Source organism: Oryx dammah, unplaced genomic scaffold (genome assembly GCF_014754425.2).
Source record: "Oryx dammah isolate SB20612 unplaced genomic scaffold, SCBI_Odam_1.1 HiC_scaffold_29, whole genome shotgun sequence".
Lineage (NCBI taxonomy): Eukaryota > Metazoa > Chordata > Mammalia > Artiodactyla > Bovidae > Oryx > Oryx dammah.
This window is the reverse complement of record NW_024070213.1, coordinates 4,695,352-4,722,369: the sequence shown is the minus strand read 5'-3', so window position 1 is coordinate 4,722,369 and position 27,018 is coordinate 4,695,352. Positions and strand designations below refer to the sequence as shown.

Below are 27,018 nucleotides of genomic sequence, written 5' to 3'. Positions count from 1 at the left end.
AAATAGGCTGAAGACCTCGACCGAGTTAACCTTCATGAGAACCAGGGAGAAGCCTGTGTCCACATGGCGGGGTCTTGATAAATCTGTCTGGGCGCAGCCTTTAGTGGGGAGGGATGGTGAGGTAGGGGGCACTTGGTACACCAACCGCAGCAGGGGTCCTGGGCCGGGCACGAAGCAGAGCACCGTCGGGGTGTGGCCGCAGGGCCTATGGCCGGGTGGGCGATTGGGGTCGGATTGTGCAGTCGTGCGTGTTGGTTTCTGGTGGGCACTCGTGGCCCTTGGAAGAACAGAGGAAACCCAGAGCGCGACCCCAGGAGGGCGGACTCCGGCGCTAAAGCCTTTTACCGCTAAGGCTGCCGTGGAGGAGCCGGCCCCGCCCCCAGCTCGTGGCCCCGCCTCTGCACACGCCCTCTCTGGGTGCCCCGCCCCCAGGTCAAGGCCCCGCCTCTGTGCACACCCTCTCCAGAGGCCACGCCCACTCCCCGCCCCGGCCCTGCACCCCGCCCCCTCAGTCCGGCCCCGCCCCCGGGCCCCTTTTGCGCCGGGTCCGCGCGGTATCAGCCGAGCTCCGGGCGCTGCGCGCCGCGGCCGTTCGGAGCAATGATTAACCCGGCGCGGCGGCCGGCGTGGGGCCCGGGGCGGAGGCGCGGGGCCGGGGCGGGCCCCGGGAGGGCCGCCCGGCTTCCTGCTTTCGCCCAAGTTTCCTCGTAGAGGGCGCAGCGCCGGCTGGGGCCCGCGGCGCGGCGTGGCGCAGGGCGCGGCGCGGAGCGCGCGTGGGCGCGGAGCCCGACGCCAGGGGAGGTCACCATGAGGACTCTCCGCAGGTTGAAGTTCATGAGTTCGCCCAGCCTCAGTGACCTGGGCAAGAGAGAGCCGGCCGCCGCCACCGCCGCGGACGAGCGGGGCACGCAGCAGCGCCGGGCCTGCGCCAACGCCACCTGGAACAGGTAAGGCCGCGCCCTCCCGGCCGGCCCCCGCGGATCCCAGAGCCGTGGGGCGGCGAGGGCGCCTGGAGCGAAGGACTGTGCCCGGGGGGCAGCTCTGCGCCTCCCAGGGTGCGGAGAACTCGCTCCGCCGGAGTTACGCGGGCGGGGAGGGAAGTTTAGTGCAACGTGTTTCTAGAACGGTGGGACGAGACCGCGGGCCCAGGGCTGGTCCCAGGGACACCCCTACCCCACCCCGCAGCTGGTGGGTGGCGGGGTGGGCCTGGATCCCACAAGCTGCCTTCCTCCGGGGGTCTTCCCACGTCTTCGCCCCCACGCCCCTGCTCATGGCAACCTGGGAGGTAAATAGAGCAGGAAGTATTTATCCCATTTCGCGGATGAGCTTCGCGGGCGCAGTCGATGGGTTGCTCTGCTTCCTGTTTCTGCGTTTAGGTCCCTTTGGTCGGGAGTGGGGGCGGCCGGCTTTCCCTTGAGCGCGCGGGGGAGGGCCCCTGCCCTCCCAGCTGTCAGCAGGGGTGCAGCAGCAGCAGCTGCCTGGCATTCCTGAGACGACCCTCCCCCAGCGAGCCCTTCCCCGACAAGCAGGGCCGTGGGAAGTCCCACCCCCACCCCACCAGCTTTGTTTGAAGAGCGAGGCTGAGGGAATCCGGAAAAAGAGACGATTTGTTTAGTGGGGTTTCCCACCGTGTTTGCTCAGGAGCCCTTTTCAAAAACAGATAATTTCCACCGAAAGGAAAGTGGGAGGAGATGAGAAGAGAGGGTCTCAGGCTGTCCAGGGGGGCTGTGGATGTGAGCCGCCCCCACCACTGCACACGCCCTGCCAGATGCTCCACCGTCTGTGGTCTGGGCCACCAGGAAACCAACTGTCAGCGTGGACACTCACCTATTCCTGAGCGTGACGGGAAGCACGGGGCTGCCAACCTGAGACCATCCTCTGCGCCCTTCGCTTCTGTCCTCTACCAGGTTGCGAGCGGCTTCAGAGTTAGGGACCAGTCGGCCTCAGTTTCCCCATGGGTCAGCGTTTCTTCTTACAGGACTGGTGTGGGGATAGGGAGGGAAGGACTCCCCTTGGGGCATCTCCTGGGTCCAATGCCCGCGTGCAGCCTTAAGAGGCAGTTCCTCCACACGCGCAGCATTGAGAGAGAAGCAGTCCCCCCTCCTCGACTCTCTGACCTGATCCAGCCGGAGACAGACAGAGATAATTCACATTCCAAGTCTGCCTCTTCCCTGCTTGAGAGAGTCACTGAGCCTCCCTGGTCCTCAATTTCCTTGTCCTTAAAATGCCCACCTCTTAGGCTGTTGTAGGGATTAAAGGTGAAGATCTATACTCAAGCCCTCAGCATGTGTCTAGCACATAATAGGTGTTTGGTAACTCACGACTCAAACTCAGATTCAAACTGGGGACATGTCAGGGTGGGCCTTGTAGGGATAGGTTTTGGGGGGGCCTCTCATGGGTTCCCAGGTGGCACTGCTAATAACCCGCCTGGCAGTGCAGGAGACCTAAGAGACGCGGGTTCAGTCCCTCAGTCAGGAAGATCCCCTGGAGAAGGGAATGGCTACCCACTCCAGCATTCTTGCCTGGAGAAGCCCATGGACAAAGGAGCCTGGCTCCCGTCCGCAGGGTCACGGAGAGTCCAACACGACTGGAGCAGCTGAGACGTGCGTGCTAGAAGTCTACTGGTTCCTGAGCTTTCACCAACAGCAGCTTTCTCCTGCAGTGCTCACCGCTACTCGGGGGTCTCCAGGCAGAGCTGGAGGCACCCTAGGATCGGCTCTGAGTCTTCTGGAGCCCAGGGGGTTGCCTGTAGGGAGAGGCCACATGCCCCCCCCCCGTTTGTTTTCCTTAACCTAAGGGAACTTTAGGACCTCAGAGCCATTCTGTGCCCCATCCCTGGCAGACTGTAAGGTGTGGCCCGGCCGGCAGCCAGCTCCCCCCAGGCTCCTAACCACCTGGCCTTGGACCCGTTGCAGCTGGACCTGCCCGGTCACACTCCTGCGGCTGAGCCCCTGCGAGGGGCCCCTGGCTCACTTTGCCTGCTGCCAGCGTAACCCGGGGAGGGAGATACGATTACCCCCATTTAGAGGGGAAGAACGAGAGGACCAGGAGGCCTGCCTGCACTGATGCCGCACAGCACAGTGCCTGCTGTCCTCCCCCTGGCAGAGAGTGCCCTGAGTCAGGGAGGGACAGGGTCTTCCCCACCAGTATCACAAGGGGGCCGGGGCCTCTTCTAGCTGCAGTCTGCCTGCTGGCCCACCTCCGACTCCTTGCAGTTTTCCCCAGGACAACAGCCTCGGGGCTCAGAGCAGTGCGGGACCTGCCTTGCTGAGCTGTGGATGCCTCATTTTGAGTCCAAAGTGAACCCCCTTTCTCTGTGTGGCCATGTTAGTTTCCCAGGGCAACTGTAAAAAAAATTGGCACAAACTTGGTCCCTCTAGTCAAGGCTGTGGTTTTTCCAGTGGTCACGTATGGATGTGAGAGTTGGACTATAAAGAAAGCTGAGCGCCGAAGAATTGATGCTTTTGAACTGTGGTGTTGGAGGAGACTCTTGAGAGTCCTTTGGACTGCCAGGAGGTCCAACCAGTCCATCCTAAAGGAAATCAGTCCTGGGTGTTCATTGGAAGGACTGGTGCTAAAGCTGAAACTCCAGTACTTTGGCCACTTTATGCGAAGAGTTGACTTGTTGGAAAAGACCCTGATGCTGGGAGGGATTGAGGGCGGGAGGAGAAGGGGACGGCAGAGGATGAGATGGCTGGATGGCATCACTGACTCGATGGACATGAGTTTGAGTGAACTCCGGGAGTTAGTGATGCACAGGGAGGCCTGGCGTGCTGCGATTCATGGGGTCGCAAAGAGTCGGACACGACTGAGCGACTAAACTGAACTGAACTGAACTAGTGGCTCAAAACAACAAATTCCTTCTCTCCCAGTCTGGAGCTCAGGAGTCCAAAATCAGCTGTCCGCGGGGCCTCGCTCCCTCCGGAGGCTGCAGGGGAGGGAGTGTCCTTCCTGCCTCTTACAGTTCCCCATGGCTCCTTGGCCTCTGGCCACGCTGCTCCATTCTCTGTGTCTGTCTCCACCTGTGTCTTATCCTCCCTCTCTTTCCTCTTATACAGACACCAGTTGTTGGATGTAGCGCCCAGCCTAAATCCAGACTGGTTTTATCTCAGAGTCCTTTACTAATTACGTCTGCAAAGACTCTGTTTACAAATAAGATCTAGGGCGTTGGGAGGACATGAATTTCTCGGAGACCTGCTGCAGTGACCTGGCCCGGTCCTCTGACTTCCCTGGGCCTCTGTTCCCTCATCTGGATGTGGGACAAAGCATGGAGTATGTGCCCGTGACGGTGGCACCCACGCGCCAACTGGCCATTCCTTCCTTTGTCCACTCATTCACCCACTGGCACTGTCCCAGCCCCAGGCATGGAGTCGGGAGTCGAGGAAGGGGGTCAGGAGGTAAACGGGGCCACAGGTAAACCCACGAGGCCTGAGCAGATGGTAGTCAGTACTAGGAAGAACACAACCATGGGGGAGTGTGAACACTGGCCACGTGTGGCGGAGGACTGCGCTCCCTTCTCCCGTGGGTGCACAGGGGAGCTCTGGGTTCAGGGCTGGCCCACCGGGCCACACTCATGAACCAGAAACTAGAGCAGAACCGTCGGAAGCTATTTCCTAAGCCCCTGCAGCTGCTTTCCGGGGTGGACCTGTGCCCCGGGCCCGGCCCAGGGCTGGCCCTGCAGAGGGCTGGGCATCTCACCTGTCACCCCACCCACAGCCCCTCGTCCCCTCCCCAGGGGCTCGGAGGTGGCATACTCTGTCCCTGTCTGTCCTTGTGCTGGCCCCAGGTAGCACTTCGCTCGGTCTGGACCCTTCTGTGTGTGCAGGGCGTCGAGCTGCACAAAGGTCATGTCCTGAGCTGAGGGGCCAGCTGGGGGACAAGCAGAGCCCCCCAAACCCTGGCCTGAGTCCTGCATTTGGGCCACAGGGTATAGACTATTAGGGAGCCCTACTCCTTGCCCAAATGCCTGAGCCAGTCGCCTGCCTGCCTTCCGGCTGTGGGAGCCCATGCAATGCAGGGGCGGGGCCCTCTCCTGCAGACCTGTCTCCAAGGCTGCGATGGTGGTCTTCAGAGAAACCGAGGCCAGAGAAGGAGAGGGACTTGACCAAGAGCCCCTGCTAACGCTGGGTCTGAACCCTGGTCTGACTTGAAGCCACGGCCCAGGGCTTGTGTCCACTGGGGCCAGGACAGGCGGGGGTTGGCAGTGGGAGCCCAGAGGCTGCAGCCCACCCTGCTCATCTGCCCATCCCTGGTCCTGGAGGGGCGAGGCAGGGGGCAGAGAGTGTCCTGTGCCCAGCTCTCCTCCTGGGCCCTGAACACCACATCCCTCCGATGGGGGTGCCCACCCCCAACTGGTATTGGGCCCTGTCCCAACCCTGGGCATGGAAGAGGCTGCCTTCCTTCCCTGCAGCCGCCTGCAAGGTGGGACTCCTGTCCCCACCTTGCAGATGAGGACACTGAGGCTCGGAGGCGAGGGGACCTGTCCAGTTCTAAGTCCAGAGCTCTTGCCACCACTTCATGGGGGTCTCTGGGTGGCCGAAGGAGGCTGGCTGAAGCCTCCAGGGTGACGGGTGTTTGGGAGCGGGAGGGGGAGGCCAGTGGGAGCCTGTGCTTGGCATCCCCGCCACCCCCACCTACTCAGTCTGGGGCACCAGGCAGTTAAGAGGGTGAGGGGCGCACCTGGTGGAGGCCTGCACTCCTCGCTTGTTTCCTGAGGCTCCAGAGGCAGGTCCGGAGCAGAGCAGGCCTCCACCTCCAGGCCTCACCTGTGGGCCCAGTCTTTCCAGGAGTCCCTGGAGATATGTTGTATGACCTGCCAGGGCTTTGTTGCCTGCTTACTCTCTGCCAGGGTTTCCTACACGGACAGATGAGTGACAGTGAGAGGTGCAGCCAGGGTCCTGCCCTGCTGGGCTCCCACCTGCTGGTGGCCCCACACCAGCACCAGCCCATGCCAGGGCAGCCAAGGCAGGTCCCCCCAGAGCCCCACAGTCAGCCCTGCCTCCTCCAGCCTGAGCACAGGGACCCTGGCCAGCCCTGAGGGCAGCAGGTCTGGGCCCCATCGTGGGGTGCCGTGGAGCCTCACTCAGGGGTCCTGGGCTTCTCTCCTCGCCCTGTGCTTGGGTGACAGGTGCTGAGACTGGTTCCTGCCGTCCTGTCTCGCTAGGTGGGCGGGAGGTCTGGTGAGGGCCTCCCAGCAAGAAGAGGTGATGGGTCGGCCTCCACTCGGGCCCCTGGCCGCCTGCGGTTTCCACTGGGCCACTGCCCATGTCCCAGCTGGGCCTGCCCGCCTTGCTCGGGGAGGCCACGGGCTGGGGTTTCACTTCTGTTTGAAGGGAGAAGTCCCACAGGGCCTTGCCTCTCCACTCCCGTCCCCCCCGCCACCCACCCCTGCCCAGGTCTCCTCTCTATGCCAGCAGGGCTCTATTCTTGACCCAACTCAAAACTTTAGAAACAGCGTGGAATGTCAGCTGCAGAGAAATGGGAAGTGGCAGGACCTTGCCTGGCCGCCACCCCCATTTGGAGCAGCCACGTGGGGTGGGAGGACGGTGGGCCCCGGGCTCCTTTCTGACCCCACCAAGCATCAAGTTGTATGACGCTGGGCATGCCCTGGCTTCTCTGAGCCTCGCCTTCCTTCTGCAGCTTGGGCTGTCATAGTCCCCACCTCATGTCATGGCTAGAAGGAGATGGAGAAAACCCCGAGGCAGATGGTAGAGCCGTGGTGGATGCTTCTAGGGCCACCCCCTGCCCCCCTCCCACAGTCAACTCTGATGATGTGTGTGTGACACACGTAACCCCACAGGGCGCTGTTTCCCAGTGTCTCCTACAGCGGCTGTGATTATATGAGTCCCATTGTATGGATGGGGAAACTGAGGCACAAGCGGTCCAGTCTTGGCAGAGATGTGCAGCCAGGGAACCCAGGGCTGGGATGCAAACTGAGACCAGCCTTGGGGCTGGAGGTGGGCGGGGCAGGATCGGGGTCCACAGAGCAGGAGGCCAGGATGTCTGGGGAACTCAAGGGGGACCCCAGGGCTGGGCAGGGCGCTGCTCATATACACATAGAGCGGTGTGAGGCCTGGGCTGCGAGAAGCAGGCAATAATCCAGACAGACCTCTCCTCTTGCAAAAGAAGATAGGGTCAAATACACTCCCCACACAGGTGGGAGGGGAGAGGGTCCTGACTTCATGGTGAGCCTGCAGAAGAGGGGACAGCAAGGATTAAGGCCTGAGGCGGGGTGGGGGGCGGTGCAGGTGATCCAGTGGGTGCTGGACCCCCAAGGGCCTCTGGAAGTCTTCCCCCAAAAGCCGGTCTTCCCATCCAAAGCCACTTGGTTAGGGTGGCCTCTGGGTGGCGGACCAGAGTGGGCTGGGGTTCTTCCAGAACGTTCACTGGAGGCAGGAGGAAGGATTTGAAGAGGCTGCTGAGAACAGCAGGACTGGGCCTGGGAGGCTGACGAGGCCTTCCCCCGGGCCGTCCCCTCGGCCTGACGGAGGCCTGGGCCCCAGGGAGGACTCAGCTAGGCCCCTCTGAGCCTCCGGACTGGCCAGGCCCCACGGGGCCCCACGTGCCAGCGCCCTGGGCTCCTGCCCCTGGCAGGATTGGGAGGGGCCGACCCCCTACAGCCCCACCAGGCGCAAGTCCCCGGCTGTTCAGATTTCAGGGTGGCAGCTGCTGTCCGGCTTCCTGCTGCCATTTGACTTCCCAGCAGACTCTTACTTTTTTTAGCCTGTAAATGGGGAACAGCCTGACTGTGTCAGAGCTGTAGGCCGGGTCCACACAGGCCTCCTGCTGGAGGTGAGCGCAATCCCAGCCAGGACCACACTGAGGCTCGGGCCTGGCCAGGCTTTCATCCTCCCGGCCCTGGGGGCAGGCACACTTGTGACCCCTATTTCTCAGGCAGGAAACAAGTGGGAGGGCGTGTGGCCCTGGCCACGTGAATAAGCAGCACTCCAGCAGCAGGCCCTGGGGTGGTCGGGCCTCAAGTCAGGGGACGAGGCACCTGGCCTGGTCCCCACTGCTCAGAGCTGCCTTCACCCACCCGGGGCGTGGGGGCCCTGCCCCTTCTAGGGTGCGAGCCGGAAGCCCTGCCCACTGCTGGCTCCACAGAAAGTAGGGGCAGCTGTTGGGTGCGCTCGGTGGCCTCCTGGAACCTGGCCGCTCTGAACCTCAGTTTCCTCATCTGCAAAGTGGGTGGCCAGTCCACGTTACTAGGAATGGTGGGGCTGGGGAGAGCAGACAAGGGCTCTGGGAGCTTGGTAGCCGCTGCCTACTCCATGGTATGCACAGCAACAGGTGACCAGCTGTCTCTAAACACCAGGAAGCAGTCTATGGTGCTGAGCTTTACAGCAGCAACTGGGTCCTAAGTGGAGGGCGGCGGAGCCACCAGACCTGGTTCTCACTCTTGGGAGCTTATGGCCGGTGGCAGGAACTAACATGGAAGTAAACGGTAAAGTGCCAGGACGTGAGTCTGCAGGACATGAGGGAAAGAGAGGATGTCAGGAGGGCTTCTTGGAGGCAGTGGCCTCTGAGCCAAAGCTCCAGCATGAATAGTTACTTGCCTAATCCCATGGACAGAGGAGCCTGGCGGGCTACAGTCCACGGGGTCGCAAAGAATCGGACACGACTGAGCGACTTCACTTTCACTTTCACTTTAGCATAAGGACCACCCGCCCCCATAGGAGAAATGTATACAAAGACCCTAAGGTATGGCACCAATACTCTGCCTGGTTGGGAGGAACCATTCCAGACAAGCCTTGAATGCCACATTCAGGCTTTAGGCTGTATCTGCAGGGCCCTGGGTGGAGGTGGGTGCAGTGAGGAGGCCGACTGTGCAGTCAGAGGTCAGGTGAGTGTGAAGGAAAGATGGTGCAGCAGAGATCTCGGGGGTAGAGATGGGCAGGGCTTCAGGGCCAGTTGGATGTGGAGGGCCAGGGAGAGTCAGCATCAATGTCACTAGCCAACTCATGGAAAAGACCCTGACGCTGGGAAAGATTAAAGGCCAAAGGAGAAGGGGGCAGCAGAGGATGAGGTGGCTGGATGGCATCACCAGCTCAATGGACTTGAATCTGAGCAAACTTCTGGAGATGGTAAAGGACAGAGGAGCCTGGCACACTGCAGTCCATGGGGTCACAGAGTTGGCCACAACTTAAGGACCGAACAGCATTTTCCAGGCTCGCCTTTGAGCCAGGCGAGAGCACGCAGCCACTAATGGCACAGGGCCTTGTGCTCTGAGGTTTACAGATAGTGGTGGGAACCAGTCGATGAAACAAGTCACCTATAAATACGTAGCTGCACACTGTTAGAAGGTAAACACAGACCACCTGGGGCCTGAAGGAAGGACGTATGCAAAGGCCCTGCGGTGAGGGCAGCTTCCCCAGGGGTGCCAGGTGCAGACAACACAGATTCCCAGTTCAGGCGGTCAGGGGCCAGCCCAAGGGCACCTGGAAGCACAAGGTGGTTATCTTTGGGGGTGCAGGAGGCCATCAGAGGGTGTTCCCTAGTTTCTGGCCTGGGTGCAGAGTGTGTGGAAGGTACCTGGGAGCTCCAGGAGAGGTGACTGGTGACAGGCCTGGAGCTCGAGATGGGATCTGAGGCTCTGGGGCAGATGGGGTCCCATGGGGCAGCCGATCTGTGTGCTCCAGGCGGTTGCCCAGCTTCGAGCGGAACAGGCAGGGTGCCACGGGAGAGGGAAGACAGGCTGGGGCTCAGGACCTCTGGTCGGCAACCCTTCTCTCCCCCTCCAACCTCCCCCTGCAGCATCCACAACGGGGTGATCGCCGTCTTCCAGCGCAAGGGGCTGCCCGACCAGGAGCTTTTCAGCCTGAACGAAGGTGTCCGGTGAGTGGCCGTCTGTCCCGTCATGCGGGCCTGGGTCTGGGAGCGGTAGGAGGGCCGTGCTAGGAAGGGGGGACCCCAGGCAGGCCCCCCTGTCCTCCAGCCCCAGGTTCCACCCTTAGAGCTGAAGTGGGCGGTGACCGCTCTGTGACCCTTGACCCCAGCTGTGTCCCATGGCCTTCACACCCCACTCTCTGGTCCAGGACCGCTTTGCAGGGGAAACAGGGAGGGACTTGGGCAGTGGCTCAAGACGACAACCACATTCCCAGCTGCCGTTGAGCATCGCGAAGGATATTTATTCTGTTACAAGAGGAAGGACCCACCTGCCTAATGACGGGAGTTTTGTTCCCAGAAAGGCCATTACAGCCCAGTTGAACGCCCCTTATTTCCTGCCAACAGTTGAGAACTGAACTCGGCTGCGGGAGCTGGGACAGACCAGCGTCGAGGGCATCTGGGAAGGCCGAGGCGTTAGTCCTACGTTGTAGCGGAGGAGGCTGAAGCTCAGAGGTCGAGAGACTTGCCCAGGGTCTCACAGCTACCTTGTGCAAGGCGGCATTTCCCACTTCCGTGCTCTTTCTCCCTCATGCCCCGGCTGGTGCCACCCTGTCCCTGCACCCTGGGGTAAACAGGCAGCAACCTCTTCGTCAGCTCAGGGCAGGAGTAAACGAGGGACTGGGACAGGGTCACCCCACGCCCACCCTGAAGGCCTGAGATGGCCCTTCAAAGTGTTAGTCACTCAGTCGTGTCTGACTCTGCAACCCCATGGGCTGTAGCCCACCAGGCTCCTCTGTCCATGGGATTTCCCAGGCGAGAATACTGGAGTGGGTGGCCATTTCCTTCTCCAGGGGATCTTCCTGACCCAGGGATCAAACCTGGGTCTCCTTCATTGCAGGCAGATTATTTACTGTCTGAGGTACCAGGGAAGCCCATATATGTTTTTTTTTTTTTTTAAGATACAATTTATCCTTTTACAATGTACTGATGAGTGGTTTTTAGTGAAGTCAGGTGCGCCTTGGAAAGCATCACTACGAACAAACCTAATGCAGGTGATGGAATTCCAGTTGAGCTGTTTCAAATCCTGAAAGATGATGCTGTGAAAGTGCTGCACTCAATATGCCAGCAAATTTGGAAAACTTAGCAGTGGCCACAGGACTGGAAAAGGTCAGTTTTCATTCCAATCCCAAAGAAAGGCAATGCCAAAGAATGCTCAAACTACCACACAATTGTACTCATCTCACACGCTAGTAAAGTAATGCTCAAAATTCTCCAAGCCAGGCTTCAGCAATACGTGAACCGTGGACTCACTGATGTTCAAGCTGGTTTTAGAAAAGGCAGAGGAACCAGAGATCAAATTGCCAACATCCACTGGATCATGGAAAAAGCAAGAGAGTTCCAGAAAAACATCTCTTTCTGCATTATTGACTATGCCAAAGCCTTTGACTGTGTGGGTCACAATAAACTGTGGAAAATTCTGAAAGAGATGGGAATACCAGACCACCTGAGATGCCTCTTGAGAAATCTGTATGCAGGTCAGGAAGGAACAGTTAGAACTGGACATGGAACAACAGACTGGTTCCAAATAGGAAAAGGAGTACATCAAGGCTGTATATTGTCACCCTGCTTATTTAACTTATATGCAGAGTACATCATGAGAAACACTGGACTGGAAGAAACACAAGCTGGAATCAAGATTGCCGGGAGAAATACCAATAACCTCAGATATGCAGATGACACCACCCTTATGGCAGAAAATGAAGAGGAACTAAAATGCATCTTGATGAAAGTGAAAGAGGAGAGCAAAAAAGTTGGCTTAAAGCTCAACATTCAGAAAACGAAGATCATGGCATCTGGTCCCATCACTTCATGGGAAATAGATGGGGAAACAGTGGAAACAGTGTCAGATTTTATTTTGGGGGGCTCCAAAATCACTGCAGATGGTGACTGCAGCCATGAAATTAAAAGATGCTTACTCCTTGGAAGAAAAGTTATGACCAACCTAGACAGTATATTCAAAAGCAGAGACATTACTTTGCTGACTAAGGTCCGTCTAGTCAAGGCTATGGTTTTTCCTGTGGTCATGTATGGATGTGAGAGTTGGACTGTGAAGAAGGCTGAGTGCCAAAGAATTGATGCTTTTGAACTGTGGTGTTGGAGAAGACTCTTGAGAGTCCCTTGGACTGCAAGGAGATCCAACCAGTGCATTCTGAAGGAGATCAGCCCTGGGATTTCTTTGTTAGGAATGTTGCTAAAGCTGAAACTCCAGTACTTTGGCCACCTCATGGGAAGAGTTGACTCATTGGAAAAGACTCTGATGCTGGGAGGGATTGGGGGCAGGAGGAGAAGGGGACGACAGAGGATGAGATGGCTGGATGGCATCACGGACTCGATGGATGTGAGTTTGAGTGAACTCCGGGAGATGGTGATGGACATGGAGGCCTGGCGTGCTGCGATTCATGGGGTCTCACAGTCGGACACGACTGAGCGACTGAACTGAACTGAACTGAACTGAAGAGCTTGTATAACTATCACCACTATCTAATTCCAAGATGTTTGCATCACCTCCCACCCCGCCCAGACCGCTTAGCAGTCACTCCCTGTCACCCCCCACCACCAGCGGCCTCTGGGAGGTCCGGCCCACTTCATCTGCATGGGTTTGCCCAGACGTTCCCTATAAATGGAGTCATACAATAACGCACATGCACGTGGCCTTGGGTCTGCTGCTTGCCCTCAGCCCAGCGCGCCTCCCCGCCCGGGGCTTGACTGGGCTGAAGCGGGTGTCAGCGCCTCACCTCTTCTTATGGCTGGATAATACCCCTCATATGAAAACTCGCCCTTTTGTTTCCCCAGCCCTGTGCTGACGGACGTTTGGGTGGTGTGCACCTTTCGGCTGTTGGGAGCATCCGTGTAGGAGACCTCGCGCGGACCTCTGTCCCCACTGCTCCGGGGTCTGCACCTAAGGGTGGGTTCGGGGGTCCACACCGAACCTCAGGTCTACGCTGGACCTTTTGAGGAGCTGCCCAGCCATTGTCCGCAGTGGCGGCGCCGTCTTGTGTTCCTTCTCACCGAGTGTGAGGGGTCGGTTTCCCCAGCTTCTCCCCGACAGGTGTTACAGCCTGGGGCTTTGATTCTGACAGTGCCGGGGTGGGTGTCGGGGTCTGGGTTTGGTTCCAGTGGTGACTGACAGTGGTCAGCCTTCCCCTGACCTGACTGATAACGTCTTCCCCCGCATTACTGGCTATTCGTCTATCTTGGAGAAGCATCTGGCCACATCCTCCGGTTTCCGGGCCGAGGGGGTTGGTCTCCTGCTGTAGGCGGCCCCCACCCCACCCCCACCCTCACCAGCACCGTGGGTTCTCTGACTCCTTCTCCCCCACCCCCACAGGCAGCTGCTGAAGACGGAGCTGGGGTCCTTCTTCACGGAGTACCTACAGGTGGGTGTGCTCTGCTCCCCGTCCGGCCCGGGGTTGTTTCCTGAGTCGGCCGGAAAGGATGGGGTAGGAAGGGGGTGCCTGCTCCTGGTGGGCGCGTGGCACGCTGGGCTCGAGGTGTCTACCTGGGCGTGACTCAGATTCCCCAGCCAGCCAGCTTGGGTTGTTGGGGCGCTTACGCGATCAGAGGCAGGTGAAGACTCAGAACCCTGCCTTGCCCGGGGCTCGAGGTCACTTTTGTGATTGGTTGCCCGCCTCTTCCTGGAAGATCAGGGTTGGTCTCCAGAGTCCCAGTGTTCTTCATCTACGAGCCCTGGGCCGTGTGGTGACAGTGTTAGCGTGGCACCTGCGTCACCGAGGTCACCCCTTCCCAGGTGCTGCAGAAGCCACAGGCCTGCAAACAGAATGAGCACACTGGGCGCCGGGGCTCCTGAGGTCGCACAGGCAAGAAGGCCGAGGTGGTACAGGCAGGGGTGTCCTCATGCAGGCTCCCCAACCCCCCCCCCCGGAGAGGGGAGGTGAGAACCAGCCTGGGGCTCCTCCCCATCCTGTGGGTGTAGGGTTGGTTTTTTTAACTTAACAGCTTTATTGAGGTGTGAACTGATACATGGCATGGCCTGTCCTCTGAACAGTGTGCAGTGCGGTGGTGTTCAGCATACTCACAGCTCTTCTCGGGGGGACAGACCGCTGTCCCCACTGTCTGATCCCAGGGCTTTTCCATCACCCCAGAGAGAGACCCTGTCCTGGACCCCCTTACCCTCTCCCCGCAGCCCCGGGCCAGCGCTGATGTGTTTTCTGTCTGGGTCCGCCTGTGTGGACATCTCACATCGGTGGGACTGCATGGCCGTGGCCTTTTAGCCCGGCCTCTCACTGAGCACGGCGTTTCGAGGCTCCTCCACATGGTGCCTGTGTCAGAGCTCTGTGACAGAGCCTTTCTGCAGCTGAGTGACGTGCCCTCGTGGGCCGGGGCTGCTCCTCGGTCCTCGGCCCCCGGACTGTTCCCGCTCTCTGGCTGCACCAGCCGTTGCGAAGGCCACCTGGTGTTGCTCGAGGGCTGGTCCCGGGGGCTGCCGTTTGAGCCTCAGGTGGACCATGGCCACGCTCACACCATCCTTCGGTCACGGAGCCCCTCTTGCCTGAAAGACCCTCCTTCCACGTGGGTTTCAGGGGCGGCTACCTGCCCACCCGCTCAGCCTGGAGCAGGAGACCCCGGTCTGGCCCGTCACTGGGGGGCAGGTTGGGGGTTCCTTACCCACTTCTGTCTCAGAACAACCTGGTTGGGTCAGTCGCCCGTGTCCACTAGGGGAGCTGACATCCCAGCTCTGGGGCAGGCGGGATGTGGGTCGTCAGTGGGCCCCTCCCCTCGGGGCCTCGGCTGCCTGCTGGGAAGTGTTGGGGCCCCTGGGGCGGTGACGGCATCTCCACATGTGCCTTGCAGAACCAGCTGCTGACGAAAGGCATGGTGATCCTGCGAGACAAGATCCGCTTCTACGAGGGTGAGTGTGGCGGCTTGGGGCCAGGAGCGGGTGCCGGCTGCTCGAGGGCATGGCGCCTGGGCACCCTGACTTCACCTGGGCTCCACCTAGGGCTCCAGGGAGGTGGGGGCCCCTCCCAGGCGAGGGGGCTCAGAGGGGCAGGAGTGATGCCTCGAGGGCAGCGGGGCCAAGATCTGATCTTGGGAAGGGACCTTGATGGGGCCCTGGAGGGCCGAGGGATGTCGGGGAGGAGGCCTCTGCTTCACCTCACTGCCCACGAGGCTCTCTGGCCCCCAGGGACCCCGTCCCAGCAGCCTGGGAGAACCCCCGTCAGGATCTTTGAGGACCAGAGGGGGAGTGCTCTAGACCCGGGACATGGCAGAGCGGGGAGTCCCCGGCCAGAGGAGCCACTCCAGCCGAGGTTTGGGGCCCTGTGAGGCCTCTGGGTCATTGTACCCATTTCATAGCTGGGGACAGGGCAGCGGTGGCCCTCAATTCATCCAGAACCACGGTGTGTGTAAGAGGTGGAGGTGGGATTGGAACCCAGGGCATCTGGGTCCAGAGCATATCCCCTTTGCCCTTCTAGGGACTGGGCCAGGAGTCACAGCTGGCCTCTCCACCCATGGCGGCCCTCAGTGAGGAGAGGGGGGCTCCTGACCAGGCCCAGAGCTCTGGAAGGACAGGCCAGGTCCCAGAAACCTTGGGTTCCCCATGTTTGTGGGCTGGAGGGTGATAAATGCAGGGTGTTCGCCTCCTGGTAGGAGTGACTTGGCATAGAGATGAATCGAGTTATGCAAAGAACCCAGCTCAGGCTGATTACGTGCTGTTGCGGGCCTGCTGTGTGCCCCGCCCCATGCGGGGCAGGCCTCTCTGTGCCAGACCCAAGCCCCACATGTATCTCCCTGTGCTGGACTCATCCCAGCAGCTTCCATCGCCCAACTCCTGGATCGCCCGACAGACCCGTGCAGAAGGTTCCATCGTTGTAGCCACTGAACACTGGAGACACTGAGGCACAGGGGGGCTGAGTCACTCACCCAGGCTACACGGCCCCTCCCTGGCAGCCTGGTGACCGAATTTGCACTCCTCTCTCTGCTGCTCCAGGTTCCCCCTCGCATCCTCACTGACCCTGGAAAGCAAGGGCCCCAGCCCATTTCACAGAGATGGAGACTGAGGCCTGGGGCAGTCAGCATTAACTCAGAGCTGTGTCCTCTGTCCCTTCTGCACCAGCTCTGCATCTGTTGGGTGGAAGCGGCCAAGGCAGGAGCCTGAGAAGGGCTGTGAGAACCACAGACAGGGGAGCAGGAGGCACAGGCCACTGGGGATCTGGGCGGGCTCCCTGGAGGAGGTGGCACCTGAGCCGGCAGGAGGATTTGCTGGCGGAGGGGCCCTCCCACACCCCTCTCCTGACTCGGCACATTCCAGCAATGCCTGCCCTCCCACTAGCTCCGGCCCAAGGGAGCTGGGCCCTTTGGAGAAGAGGCGCTTTGTGCAGCTTGGTGGAGTCTTGCCCATGGTGGCTGTGGCCACCAGGCCACCCAGCAGGGAGCACTAGCCCCATCTAACCTCCCCTGGCCTCGGGGACCGGCACGGAGCTCCAGGCTGGGGGCCAGAGGGCCTGGCCTCCAATCCCCAGCCAGCCACAGACACGTCATTTCCCTCTGTCCCCACCTCAGTGCTGGGAGTCAGGTGGGCTCCATCAGTGCGCTCACTACAGGTCAGGCCCGGGGGGGGCCTCTGGGGAGCTGGAGGTGGACCTGGGCCCTGCCTGGCAGCCCAGCTGGGCACACAGACATGGAGCAGACAGTGACAGTCCAGTGTGATCGATGTCAGGAGGAAGGGAGGCCCTGGGGAAGGGAGGGTTGGCTCCACCTGGCAGTCAGGGAGGGCTGCATGGCGTCAGGCCTTGAAACGTGGTCTTTTCAGGAGGACATGTGGCCTCCTTCAGCCCATGCGGTGGGGACAGAGGCCAGCCACACCCTGAGAGGCAGCCTTGGGAGCCCACCGCACCCCACTGCCTTCTACCCCAGTTTAAGTCCTGAAGACTGCTCCCTGTGGCCAGCCATGTCCTCAGCCCATGCCTCTGCTGGGAGGCAGGTGGCCCCACACGGGCCAGCCCCAGGATCTTGCCACCTGCCCACTCCAGCCTCCAGTGAGGCCTTGAACATTGCTCCTGAGCAGACTGATTCCTGGAAATGTGGGAAGCTCCGAGGGGCCTTGAAATGGCAGCCTCCCTCCAGATAACACATTCAAGGTGACAGTTCCAAGGACTCAGCTACAACTGGGGTCATTTCTCAGCAGGCAGACACTCAGGGTCTCAGGGGGACCCCAGGGTCTTGCGTAGGCTCCAGGCCTTAGACTCGGCCTTGTCCTGCAGGAATCCCAGCCTGTTAGAGGTCAGGCCACCCACCTCCACTGCAGTGACCCTCACGCGCTCACCTGAGCCCCTGCGGTGGCCTTTCCAGCTGCCCCGGGGTCACTGCTGTCCCCGGGCTGCCTCAGACAGAGACCTGAGCAGAGGTCAGCCCGGCACATCTCTGTCTCTGGGGCCTGCACGATCAAACCAAAGGAGGGCAAACAGGCTGACCAGACCCCCATCCCAGAACCGGCTCAAGGGCTGTCCAACCCCTGGGCAGTCCAGGTCCTGCTGGGTTGGTTGCGAACCACAGAGGTCCACCGGTCAGCGTCAGGCTAACAGCGAGTGCCTGCTACGTGGCAGCGCTCAGCCTACTGAGCGTGGACACGCGGATCATGCCCATTTCACAGAGGACTATACTGAGGCTTGGGCTGATGGGGGCCCCCTGGGGCTGGGCTTTAACACCACGTGCCTGCCTCACCGCTGACAACCCCAGCGCCCCCCCGCCCCCAGTCCCTGGGCGGCAGAGTGCCCAGCCAAGAGACGGGGCCGAGCCTCCTGACCCCTGGTCTGCGTGCTGCTCTGCCCAGGCCCGTGCTCGGTTTTACAAGATCTCCTTTTCCCCTGCATTTCCGCCAGACGCGGGCCTGGCGCGCGCCCAGAGCCGCCCCACGGCCGCCCGGGAACTGAGCTGCCTTTCTTCTCGCCTGCGACGGCGGGGACCTCAAGGGACCTTTGTGTGCAGGCCAAGCTCCTCAGGGGGTGGGCACCCACCGTCCTGGGTTCCATGCAGCCCGCCATGGAGCCCCTGGGGAAGACCGGGAGCTGGCCACCAGGCAGATGGATCATATGCAGAGACCCCCTCCTCCCCACGGTCACCCTCCCCCTGCCAGGCTGCCCTCTCCGAGCCTGGCACCTCCACAGACCAGGGGACTTTACAGGTTGGGGGGGACCCCCAGAAAGCAGGGAAAGGGAACTGAAAAGGAAGGGCCCTTCACCAACCTGGTTCCCAGGGAAACCTCCAGGAGCTGGGTGTGGGTGGTATGGTCTGGGAGGCTGGCCAACCTGCAGTCTGCGGCCCTGGCCACTCGGCTTCCAGGGACACTGACCCACCACGCCCATTGTGTCCCCAGCCGACAGCTGGTCTGGCTTCCCGCTGGGGGTCCTGGCCAGCAGCAGAGGCCTCAGCGACACACCCCGGCGGCCTGCTCGTCCTGAGCCGGCAGCCTTCACCCGGCTCTCCACTTGTTCCAGGCAGGAGGGCTAAGGGTTCAGCACTTGGCATTTCCTGGGGATGCCCAGAGCCAGCACAGGAGTACCTCAAAATGTCCCTCCCCTGAGGGTCTGTCCACCCTGTGCCTGGCGTCGCTCCTTCCTGTTGTCCAGATGCCTGCTTCCCATGTGTCTGCCTCCGCGGTTTCTGTGCCGAGGGTGTCAGCCCACCAGGCAAACCCTCGGCTAGCACCTCCTCCAGGAAGCCCTCCCTGCCTGACTCCCTCCTTCCTGGGACAGGTTTCAGCTGTTGAAGGCCGTCATCCTGGCTCCCCAGGGCCCACCCTAGGCAGCCCCAGGTGGTGGGGACAAGGGCCCTGGAGGAAGAGACCCTCTCCGAAGCCCAGCTCTTCATCTGCCTGGTGGGGTCACTCCCCGCCCCCCACCGCTCCCAGCCCCGATTGCTGCTGTCTGTCAGCGTGGTGGGACTCGGGCAGTTCAGGCTTAGCTGGGTCCCTGGTGCCAGGCCTGGCACAGTGTAGGTGCCCTGCGAGTGTCTGTTGGGGGAGACAAAGAGACAGACAGGGTGGCAGGGGGCAGTGGATGAGACGAGGTGTGAGTGGAGCCCCCGGGGGCTTGTGTGTGGTGCAAACAGGAACACACACACACCCATACCCTCTCTGCCCCAGGCCCTGCTTTGTCCAGTTCCCTTCCATCAGCTCTGGGAGAGGAGTATTAACAGCACCCCCCACCTGCACCGCACAGTTTGCAGATTTTAGTTCCCCAACCAGGGATCAAACCCACACCCCCTGCAGTGGGAGCACGGAGCTCCATGCCCTGGGCCACAGGGCAGCACCCCCCACACAAGCCCCATTGTTTTCATGGGGAAACTGAGGCACCAGGAGGAGAAGCAAGGGGTCCCGGCTCTGTTGCCCCAGCGGGTGACGGGGGGACCTCCAGAGCCCCACGTTAGCTCCAGGGACCACGCCCTCCCTAGGTGTGAGGAGGTGATGCGTGACCTGGGAAGATAGGAAGTGTCTGCCAGCTCCCCTGGGGTGGTGGTGACGGTCCCTGTGCCCACAGGACAGAAGCTGCTGGACTCGCTGGCGGAGACCTGGGACTTTTTTTTCAGTGACGTGCTGCCCACCCTGCAGGCGGTCTTCTACCCAGTGCAGGTGAGCGGCCCAGACCTGGGGATGGGCGTGCCTCCACTCTCCATGGGCCGTCTGTGCCTGCGCTTGGTGCCCCCTGCCGAGATGGAAGGAAGGCAGCCCCCTCCCCAGGACCCCAGGAAGACCTGAGCAATGCTCAGCACCCCACACGCAGGAGGGTCTCTGTGTGTGACGGTCACCCCTCCCTCTCCCAAGGAAGCTGTGTGGGGCCCTCTCTCCTCGGAACAAGGGTCGTCTGGGGAGGAGAGCAGGGGGGCCGGGGGCCTGGGGGTCAGCGGGTCCGCCCGGTGTCCTGGGGGCTCTCAGTGACAGAGGTGGCCGCATGTCTGCAGGGCAAGGAGCCGTCGGTGCGCCAGCTGGCCCTGCTGCACTTCCGGAACACCATCACCCTGGGCGTGAAGCTGGAGGATGCGCTGGCCCGGGCCCACGCCCGTGTGCCCCCAGCTATTGTGCAGATGCTGCTGGTGCTGCAGGTGGGTGGGCCCCCAGCTGCTGGGCAGGCTCCCTGGGGACAGAGCCTGGCTCTTGTCCATGTGAGGCCCACCAAGCAGGGACCCTCGGGAAGAACCTGGGAGGGAGAGGAAGCTGCCGGAGCAGAGGAGGAGGCTGGCCTGGGACCCTGCGGGAAGCCGGGGTGTGTGGACAGAGTGTCGTCGGGGCTGGGCCACAACATGCCCCCATCCAGCAGTGGGGCTGGGGACCACCGCCTTCCACTCCCTACAGCAATTCCAGACCTTCCTGTTGGACCTTTCTGCAAACCGCCACACCCCGTCGTGAGCACGGCACCCTACAGTGAGCCAGCTTACCTTGCTGTCACAGCTCGGGGGGAACACCGTCAACCACCCCACCTCACAGGCTCACAGGGAAAAGAAGAGTCCTTGCTTGCCTCAGGCAGACAGGCTCCAAACCCAGTTCACTGTCCTGAACCCAGACGTGCATGTGCGAGTCCTCCTAAATTAGGGTCTGTGACGTTGGTCGGGGGGAGACCCAGGGCAGCTGGTTGAAGATTGCAGAGCAAGGAAGGGCCTGATGAACCTTGAGGGCTGAAGGGTCCAGGGGCTACTCTCAGTGGGAACTGGTTGTCCTGGCAGTGAAGCAGGGTGCCAGGCCTGCAGTGGGGAGTTCAGAGGGCTTTAGGTTCGACCTGGCTGGGTTTCTGTTGATGGGCGGGGCTGTTGATCCAAGGGGACAACAGAGGATGAGATGGTTGGATGGCATCACCGACTGGATGGACGTGAGTTTGAGCAAGCTCCGGGAGTTGGTGATGGACAGGGAGGCCTGGCGTGCTGCAGTCCGTGGGGTCGCAGAGTCGGACCCGACTGAGCGACTTAACTGGACTGGCTGGGTTGCCCCAGGTCGGGGAGGAGCAGGGAACAGCTGGAGGAACTTCGCATCTCGTCCTGTCTCCTCATCTCTGTGATGGAGTAGGACCACCTCCCTGGGGGCAAGTTCAAGGATGATGGGAAGAAGCCGGTGCCGAGTCCTCCATGGTGCTTGCTCTTGGGGGTAGGAAGTGACAGCGCTGGGATTTCTAGCCAAGGAATAGGTGTCACCTTGATCCCAGGCTCCCCTGGTGGCTCAGTTGGTAAAGAATCTGCTTGCAATGCAGGAGACCCAGGTTCGATCCCTGGGTTGGGAAGATCCCCTGGAGAAGGAGGTAGCAACCCACTCCAGCATTCTTGCCTGGAGAACCCCACGGACAGAGGAGCCAGGCTGGTGGTGGTCCATGGCATCTCGAAGAGTCAGACGTGACTGTGGGACTAACTTTTACTTTTTTTTTTTTTTTTGACCCCAGGAGGGCTTCCCTGGTGGCTGATGGTAAAGAGTCTGCCTGCCTGCAGTGCGGGAGACCCGGGTTCAATCTCTGCATCGGGAAGATCCCCTGGAGAAGGAAATGGCAACCCACTCCAGTTTTCTTGCCTGGAGAATCCCATGGATGGAGGAGCCTGGGGCTACAGTCCACAGGGTGGTAAAGAGTCGGACACGACCGAGCGACCACTTTGACCCCAGGAGCAGCCCCTGGGTGGGGGCTAGGCCAGGGCAGCACTGACCCCTGGTGGTCCCTGTGTCTCGTGCAGCTTCTGGGCTTGGGCCCGTTTTCCCCCAGCATTGTCCTGCCCCGCCTGGCTGCCGTCAGCACACCAGCCTCGGCCCTTTGCCCTTGCCTCGGCCTCCACTTTGCATGGCCTTGTCCCAGCCCCGCGGTGAACTTGACCCCAGTTTTCAAGCCCCAGCTGGACCCAGTCAGCGTGTGTTGAGGACCTGCTGTGTTCTCCAAGCGCACCGAGTTCCCCAGCCTACCTGTGGAGTCACAGTTCCTTTTCACGGGGTTCTGGAAGCTGAATAGCAGTCATGTCTGACTCTTTGCAGCCCCACAGACTGTAGCCCGCCAGGCTCCTCTGTCCATGGGGATTCTCCAGGCAAGAACACTGGAGTGAGCTGCCATGCCCTTCTCCAGGGGATCTTCCCAACCCAGGGATTGAACCCAGGTCTCCCACATGGCAGCAGATTCTTTACTGTCTGAGCCACTGGGGAAGAAGCCCTGCATCTGAGCTCTCCCAAATAACCCAGCCCCGGGGCCCCGTTTCCTCACTGTGCAGTGGGGAGCAGAGACCAGGCTTCATAAACAAGTCCTGGGAAGGAAGGGACAAACGGTGTGTGCACCGACCAGCACAGCTCAGCAGTAACATCCTCACAGTGCTGTGGTTGGGGGCGGGGACAATTCCTCCATGTTCATCTGGATGACTTCTGGGGGCATCCATAGGGCTTCCCAGGTGGCTCAGTGGTGAAGAATCCTCCTGCCAATGCAGATTCCATCCCTGAGTCGGGACTGTAGCCTGCCAGGCTCCTCTGTCCATGGGGTCGCAAAGAGTCGGACAGGACTGAGCGCACATCACTATGGGGTCTGTAATAAGATGTTCCTTCTTTCATTTCTTTGTTTTGTCTGTTTATTTGTGGGGGTTTCTGTTCATTTGCTTTGGGTTGGGTTTTGGCATGCAGAACCTTAGTTCCCCCACCAAGGACTGAACCCATGCCTCCTGCCTGAGAGCAGAGAGTCTTAACCACGGGACCCACCCGGGAAGTCCTCCCCTGTTTCATTTCTGATATTAGTCATGTTTATTTTCTCTTTTGTTCTTCAGTAGCTTGGCTAGAGGCTTGTGGATTTTTTGATCTTTTCAAAGCTTTTGGTTTTGTTGGTTTTCTCTACCCATTTTTGTTTTCCGTTTCACTGACTTCTGCTCTATTTCTTTTTTCCTGCTTAACTTGGATTGAGCCTGTGCTTCTGCTTCTAGTTTCCTAAGGTGGAGGCTTAGCCAATCGATTTTAGACTTTTTTTATTTTCTAATGTATCCATTCAATACTTTAAATTTCCCTCTAAGCACTGCTTTTGATGCAGCCCATAAATTTGAATGTTACATTTTCATTTAACTCAAAATATTTAAAAATAGGTCTTGAGATTTCTTCTTTGACCCATGTGTTAATCAGAAGTGAGTTGTTTAATCTCCGTGTATTTGGAGATTATCGGTTATTCTGTTTCTGGTTTAGTTCTTCTGTGGTCTGAGAGTAGACATTGATTTCTGTCCTTACAAATGTGTCGAGCTGTGTTTTATGGCCCAGAATATGGTCTGTTTTAGAGAATGTCCCATATGAGCTTGAGAAAAATGTGGATTCTGCTGTTGGACGAAGTTGTCCATAGATGTCGATTGTATCGGTTGATTGATGGTGTTGTTGAGTCCGTCTGAGTCCTTCCTGGTTTCTCTGCTGGATCTATTTCTGAGACCAGTGCTGGAGTTGCTAGCTGTGGGAATGGATTTCTCTGTTTCTCCTTGCAGCGCCATCACTTTTGGCCTCTGTAGTTTCCTGTTCTGTTGTTAGGTGTGTGCACATTAGAGATTGTTGTGTCAACTTGGATAATCAACCTCTTTATTGTTAGCTAATGATCTTCCTTACTCCTGCCAAATTTCTTTGGTCTGAAGTCGGTCCCGTCTGAAATCGACATGGCTTTTCCTGCCGTGGTGGGTGAGCTGTGATCTGTTAACACATTTAATCTCTTGCATTCCCTCACTTCTCCTCTGTGTGTGTTTCTGCCCTTTAAGTGGCTTTCTCATAGGCAGCATAGAGCTGTATTCTGTTCCTGTTTTGAACCATCATTTAATGTTAACCTGGGTGTGTCTTGTTTCTTAACTGCTGCCAGTCCTTTGAGAATGATCCATTCATTCGGAAACACTCTTCATTCAGCAGCGCTCACTAAATCCTGCTGTGTACCCAGCCCTCTGCCGGGGCTCACAGCTGGGTGGGCAAGACCAAGGCTGTCCCGTGGGCAGCCTCGTTCCTCAGGCCTTGGTTCCAATGAAATGGGAGCAGGTGGAAAGCCCTTCAAAGCTCCGGGTGAGGGGAAGTGTTGGGAGGAGCTGGACAGGACGTGGCAGCATGGGAGGGGGATGGATGGTGCTATCAGATGGGAGGGGCTTGACTGCCCAGCTGAGATGCTGACCTGGACCTAGGCCCCGCCCCTGGGGGCAGCCTTGCCTGCCTGCAGTGCTCCATGGGACAAGTGGGTGAGGTAGGGGGCCCCGGCGATGAGCTTGGCCCCAGTGACTGCCCAGAGCCTCTGGGAAGCCAGCTCACAGAAGGGAATACACAGCTGTCCGGGTGGGGGTTCAGGGTACCTGGCCTGATTTGGTCTCAGAGCCTTTTCCATGGACATCACAGCCTCCCAGCCACGCCGGCTACTGTGTGCAGCGGGCCCCCACGAGGGCGTTGAAGCAGGAAGAGGCTCAGAGGTTCCAACTGGAGAGACACCAGGAAAGGGAAAGTGCAGTGGCCCCTGCCATGGGGCCCAGCACCGAAGAGAGGGGGTGGGTTGGGCCGTTTGTGGTGGCCTCTGAGCTGCACCTGGCTGGGCTGGGAGGCAGGGGATAGGCTGACCAGTGACCTTCCTGCCCTCTCCCTCTTGCAGGGGGTGCATGAGTCCCGGGGCGTGACGAAGGACTACCTGCGCCTGGAGACCCTGATCCAGAAGGTGGTGTCGCCCTACCTGGGCACCTACGGCCTCTACTCTGGCGAGGGGGCCTTCACACACACCTGCATCCTGGGTAGGGGTCGCCTGGGCCTGGGGTGGAGGGCGGGGTGGCCCCTGGCCCCATCCACACCTCTGCCTGGGAACCCCGGCCTCCAGTGAAAGGCCACACCAAACCAGAGGTGCAGACGCAGCAGGTCTGCCCCGAGTACCCACTGGCCATGTGGCGTGCAGATCACTGGGCACACAGGGTGGGTCACCTGGGGGTCCCTCCTTTAAGGGCTGCCCTGGTGGGCAGACAGCATTAGTGGTGTTGCTGTGGCTCCTCTGAGAGCCCCCCAGAGGCCCCTGCATCCGCCACAGAAGTCACGTCCGTGCTCAGTCCTGGGGTCGGGGTTTTGCTAGGACCTAGCACGTGCAATGGCCCAGAGCCCAAGAAATTCAGGCTTATTTGGGGGCTCCCGGGGTGTGTGGAGGGATTAGGGGGTGGGCGTGCCTGGGCGTCCTGGGGCTGCTGGCCCCCTTGGTTCAGTCAGCAGTGTAGCTGAGCACCTGCTGGGTGCCAGCTTCTGCTGTTGGTCCTGGGGTTCAGGGTGGACCACACCCCACTGTCAAGGGTTCTTGCTGCCAGGGGAGGCAGACAAGTGAGTAAACCATCCCCAGATGAGTGCCCAAGGTGACTCCTGCCAGGTGACATGAAGTGACCTACGCCATGGGTGAGGCGCTCAGGGAAGGCCAGGCCGGGGGCTCAAGGGCAGGGAGGACCTGGGCCTGGGACGAGGTACGTAAAGAGGCCCCGGAGGCCAGCTGTACATTGTATGTCCAGAGGGCCCATCCACCTGCAGGTCTGAAACCTGCCCAGCGGCATGCCTCCGCTCAGGTGGGCCCCAGCAGCTGGAGGAAAGCTTTGAGCCGCCCCGGCTCGTGCGGCCCTGGACCCCGAGACCCCTGCCAGGCCAAGAGGGAGCCTGTCTCCCATGGTCCAGGAATGGCCCCTGGGCCGCTGGCCACGCTCATCCCTGCCACCTGGTGGTCGCTGCCTGGAACCGCAGGTCCCGAGCTGGGGAGCCTGAGCCCCGCCCCCCTGGCCGTCCTCTCGCCGGGGTTAAGAATAAACCCCAGCCCTGCCCTCATCCTCTGCCCCATTTCAGTGTTTGCCGCTGCCTGAGCTGTGGCCCCCAAAAGAGGTTTCTAGTCTCCCCCCCCCCCCACACACACACACAGTAGGACCGCAGCTGTGAGGGTAGGGGCTCTGCCCTCCTAGGTAGGTGCTGGCGTGTAGCAAGTGCTTGGGCCTGGTGACTTCCCGCGGGTCGGGACGAGGAGGCCGGTGCACCAGGTGCATGTGTGCGAACGGGCGATTCCGTCGAGCCCCGCCCCGTCCAGGCTGAGGGGGCGGGCCCCAGGAGAGGAGGAGGGACCCCCGCCCCCGGGATGGCCGCAGGGTCCGCAGGGGCGGGGCCTCGACTCCTCTCCCTGGAGCGGCCGCTCGGTGCAGAGCCGGCGCGCAGCGGCTGCGGGAGCCGGGGTTGCCCCGCGCCTGGCCGGCCATGCTTGCTGACGCCCTCTCCGCCTGTCTCTCCGCAGAGAAGCACTACCTGCGGCGCTCCCGCTCGGGGGACGTCCTAGCCAAGAACCCGGTGGTGCGCTCCAAGAGCTACAACACGCCGCTGCTGAACCCCGTGGCTGAGCACGAGGCCGAGGGCGCGGCGGCGGGCGGCGCGGGCATCCGGCGGCACTCGGTCTCCGAGATGACATCCTGCCCCGAGCCCCAGGGCTTCGCCGACACGCCCGGCCCGGGGCCCGCTGGGGCCTTCGGCACCTCCCCGTCGTCGCCCCCGTCAGGGCCCTGCCCCAACAGACTGTACCCGCCGGCCCAGCCCCTCAAGCCCGGCCCGGGCGCGGCCCGCGGCTCCCCGGCCTCTTCCAGCCCCGAGAACCTGGTCGACCAGATCCTGGAGTCGGTCGACTCGGATTCGGAGGGGATCTTCATTGACTTTGGCCGGGGCGGAGGCTCAGGCACGTCTGAGTTTGAGGGAGCGGGGAGCCGGCAAAGCGTCGTGTGACTGCAGCCTGGCGATTCTACCGAACCCGCGTGTGTGTGCAGTGCGTGAGCGCGAGCGTTTTCTACTCTCCCGTCCGGACCCCTGTCGACCTCGGCCACTTTGGCATTCCTGTCTTTGTCGGAAAGACTGTTGCCAGATTCCCCCACCCACCCCCGGCACCTTTGTTCTGGGGCGTTGGGTGCCCAGCAGGTGCCTGGCAGCCTTGTGTTCGTGTCTGGGCATGGCCTGCACCCCAGCCCTCCAGCATCCACACCACGGAGACTGTGAACCCCTCATCTTGGCCAGGCCCCTGGAGCGACCCCAGGGTGGATGGCCGACCCACCTTTCCTCTGTCACTCGCCTGGGGCCACAGCGAGACCACCTGTACGCCACTCTGCCCCAGACCCTCCAAGCAGCCTACCCTTGCTCTGCCCAGGGCGGCTGTGGGCAGGGATTGGGTGGAATAAAACCTGTCTACCTGG

General features: G+C 60.6%; 1 protein-coding gene across 2 annotated transcripts; it reads left to right on the top strand.

Annotated features, from left to right (window-relative positions):
- Positions 1–529: 529 nt before the first annotated feature.
- Positions 530–27,018, top strand: PRR5 (proline rich 5). Of its 2 annotated transcripts, none has more exons than XM_040234566.1 (8): positions 530–947; positions 9,754–9,834; positions 13,214–13,262; positions 14,698–14,755; positions 19,383–19,474; positions 19,804–19,944; positions 24,432–24,567; positions 26,079–27,018. In XM_040234566.1, the coding sequence occupies exons 1-8, from the start codon at positions 808–810 to the stop codon at positions 26,555–26,557; spliced, it is 1,176 nt and encodes a 391-aa protein (XP_040090500.1). In that variant the 5' UTR covers positions 530–807; the 3' UTR covers positions 26,558–27,018. The 2 variants fall into 2 exon arrangements, with proteins under 2 accessions (XP_040090500.1, XP_040090501.1); XM_040234567.1 differs by lacking the exon at positions 530–947 and adding an exon at positions 6,369–6,956.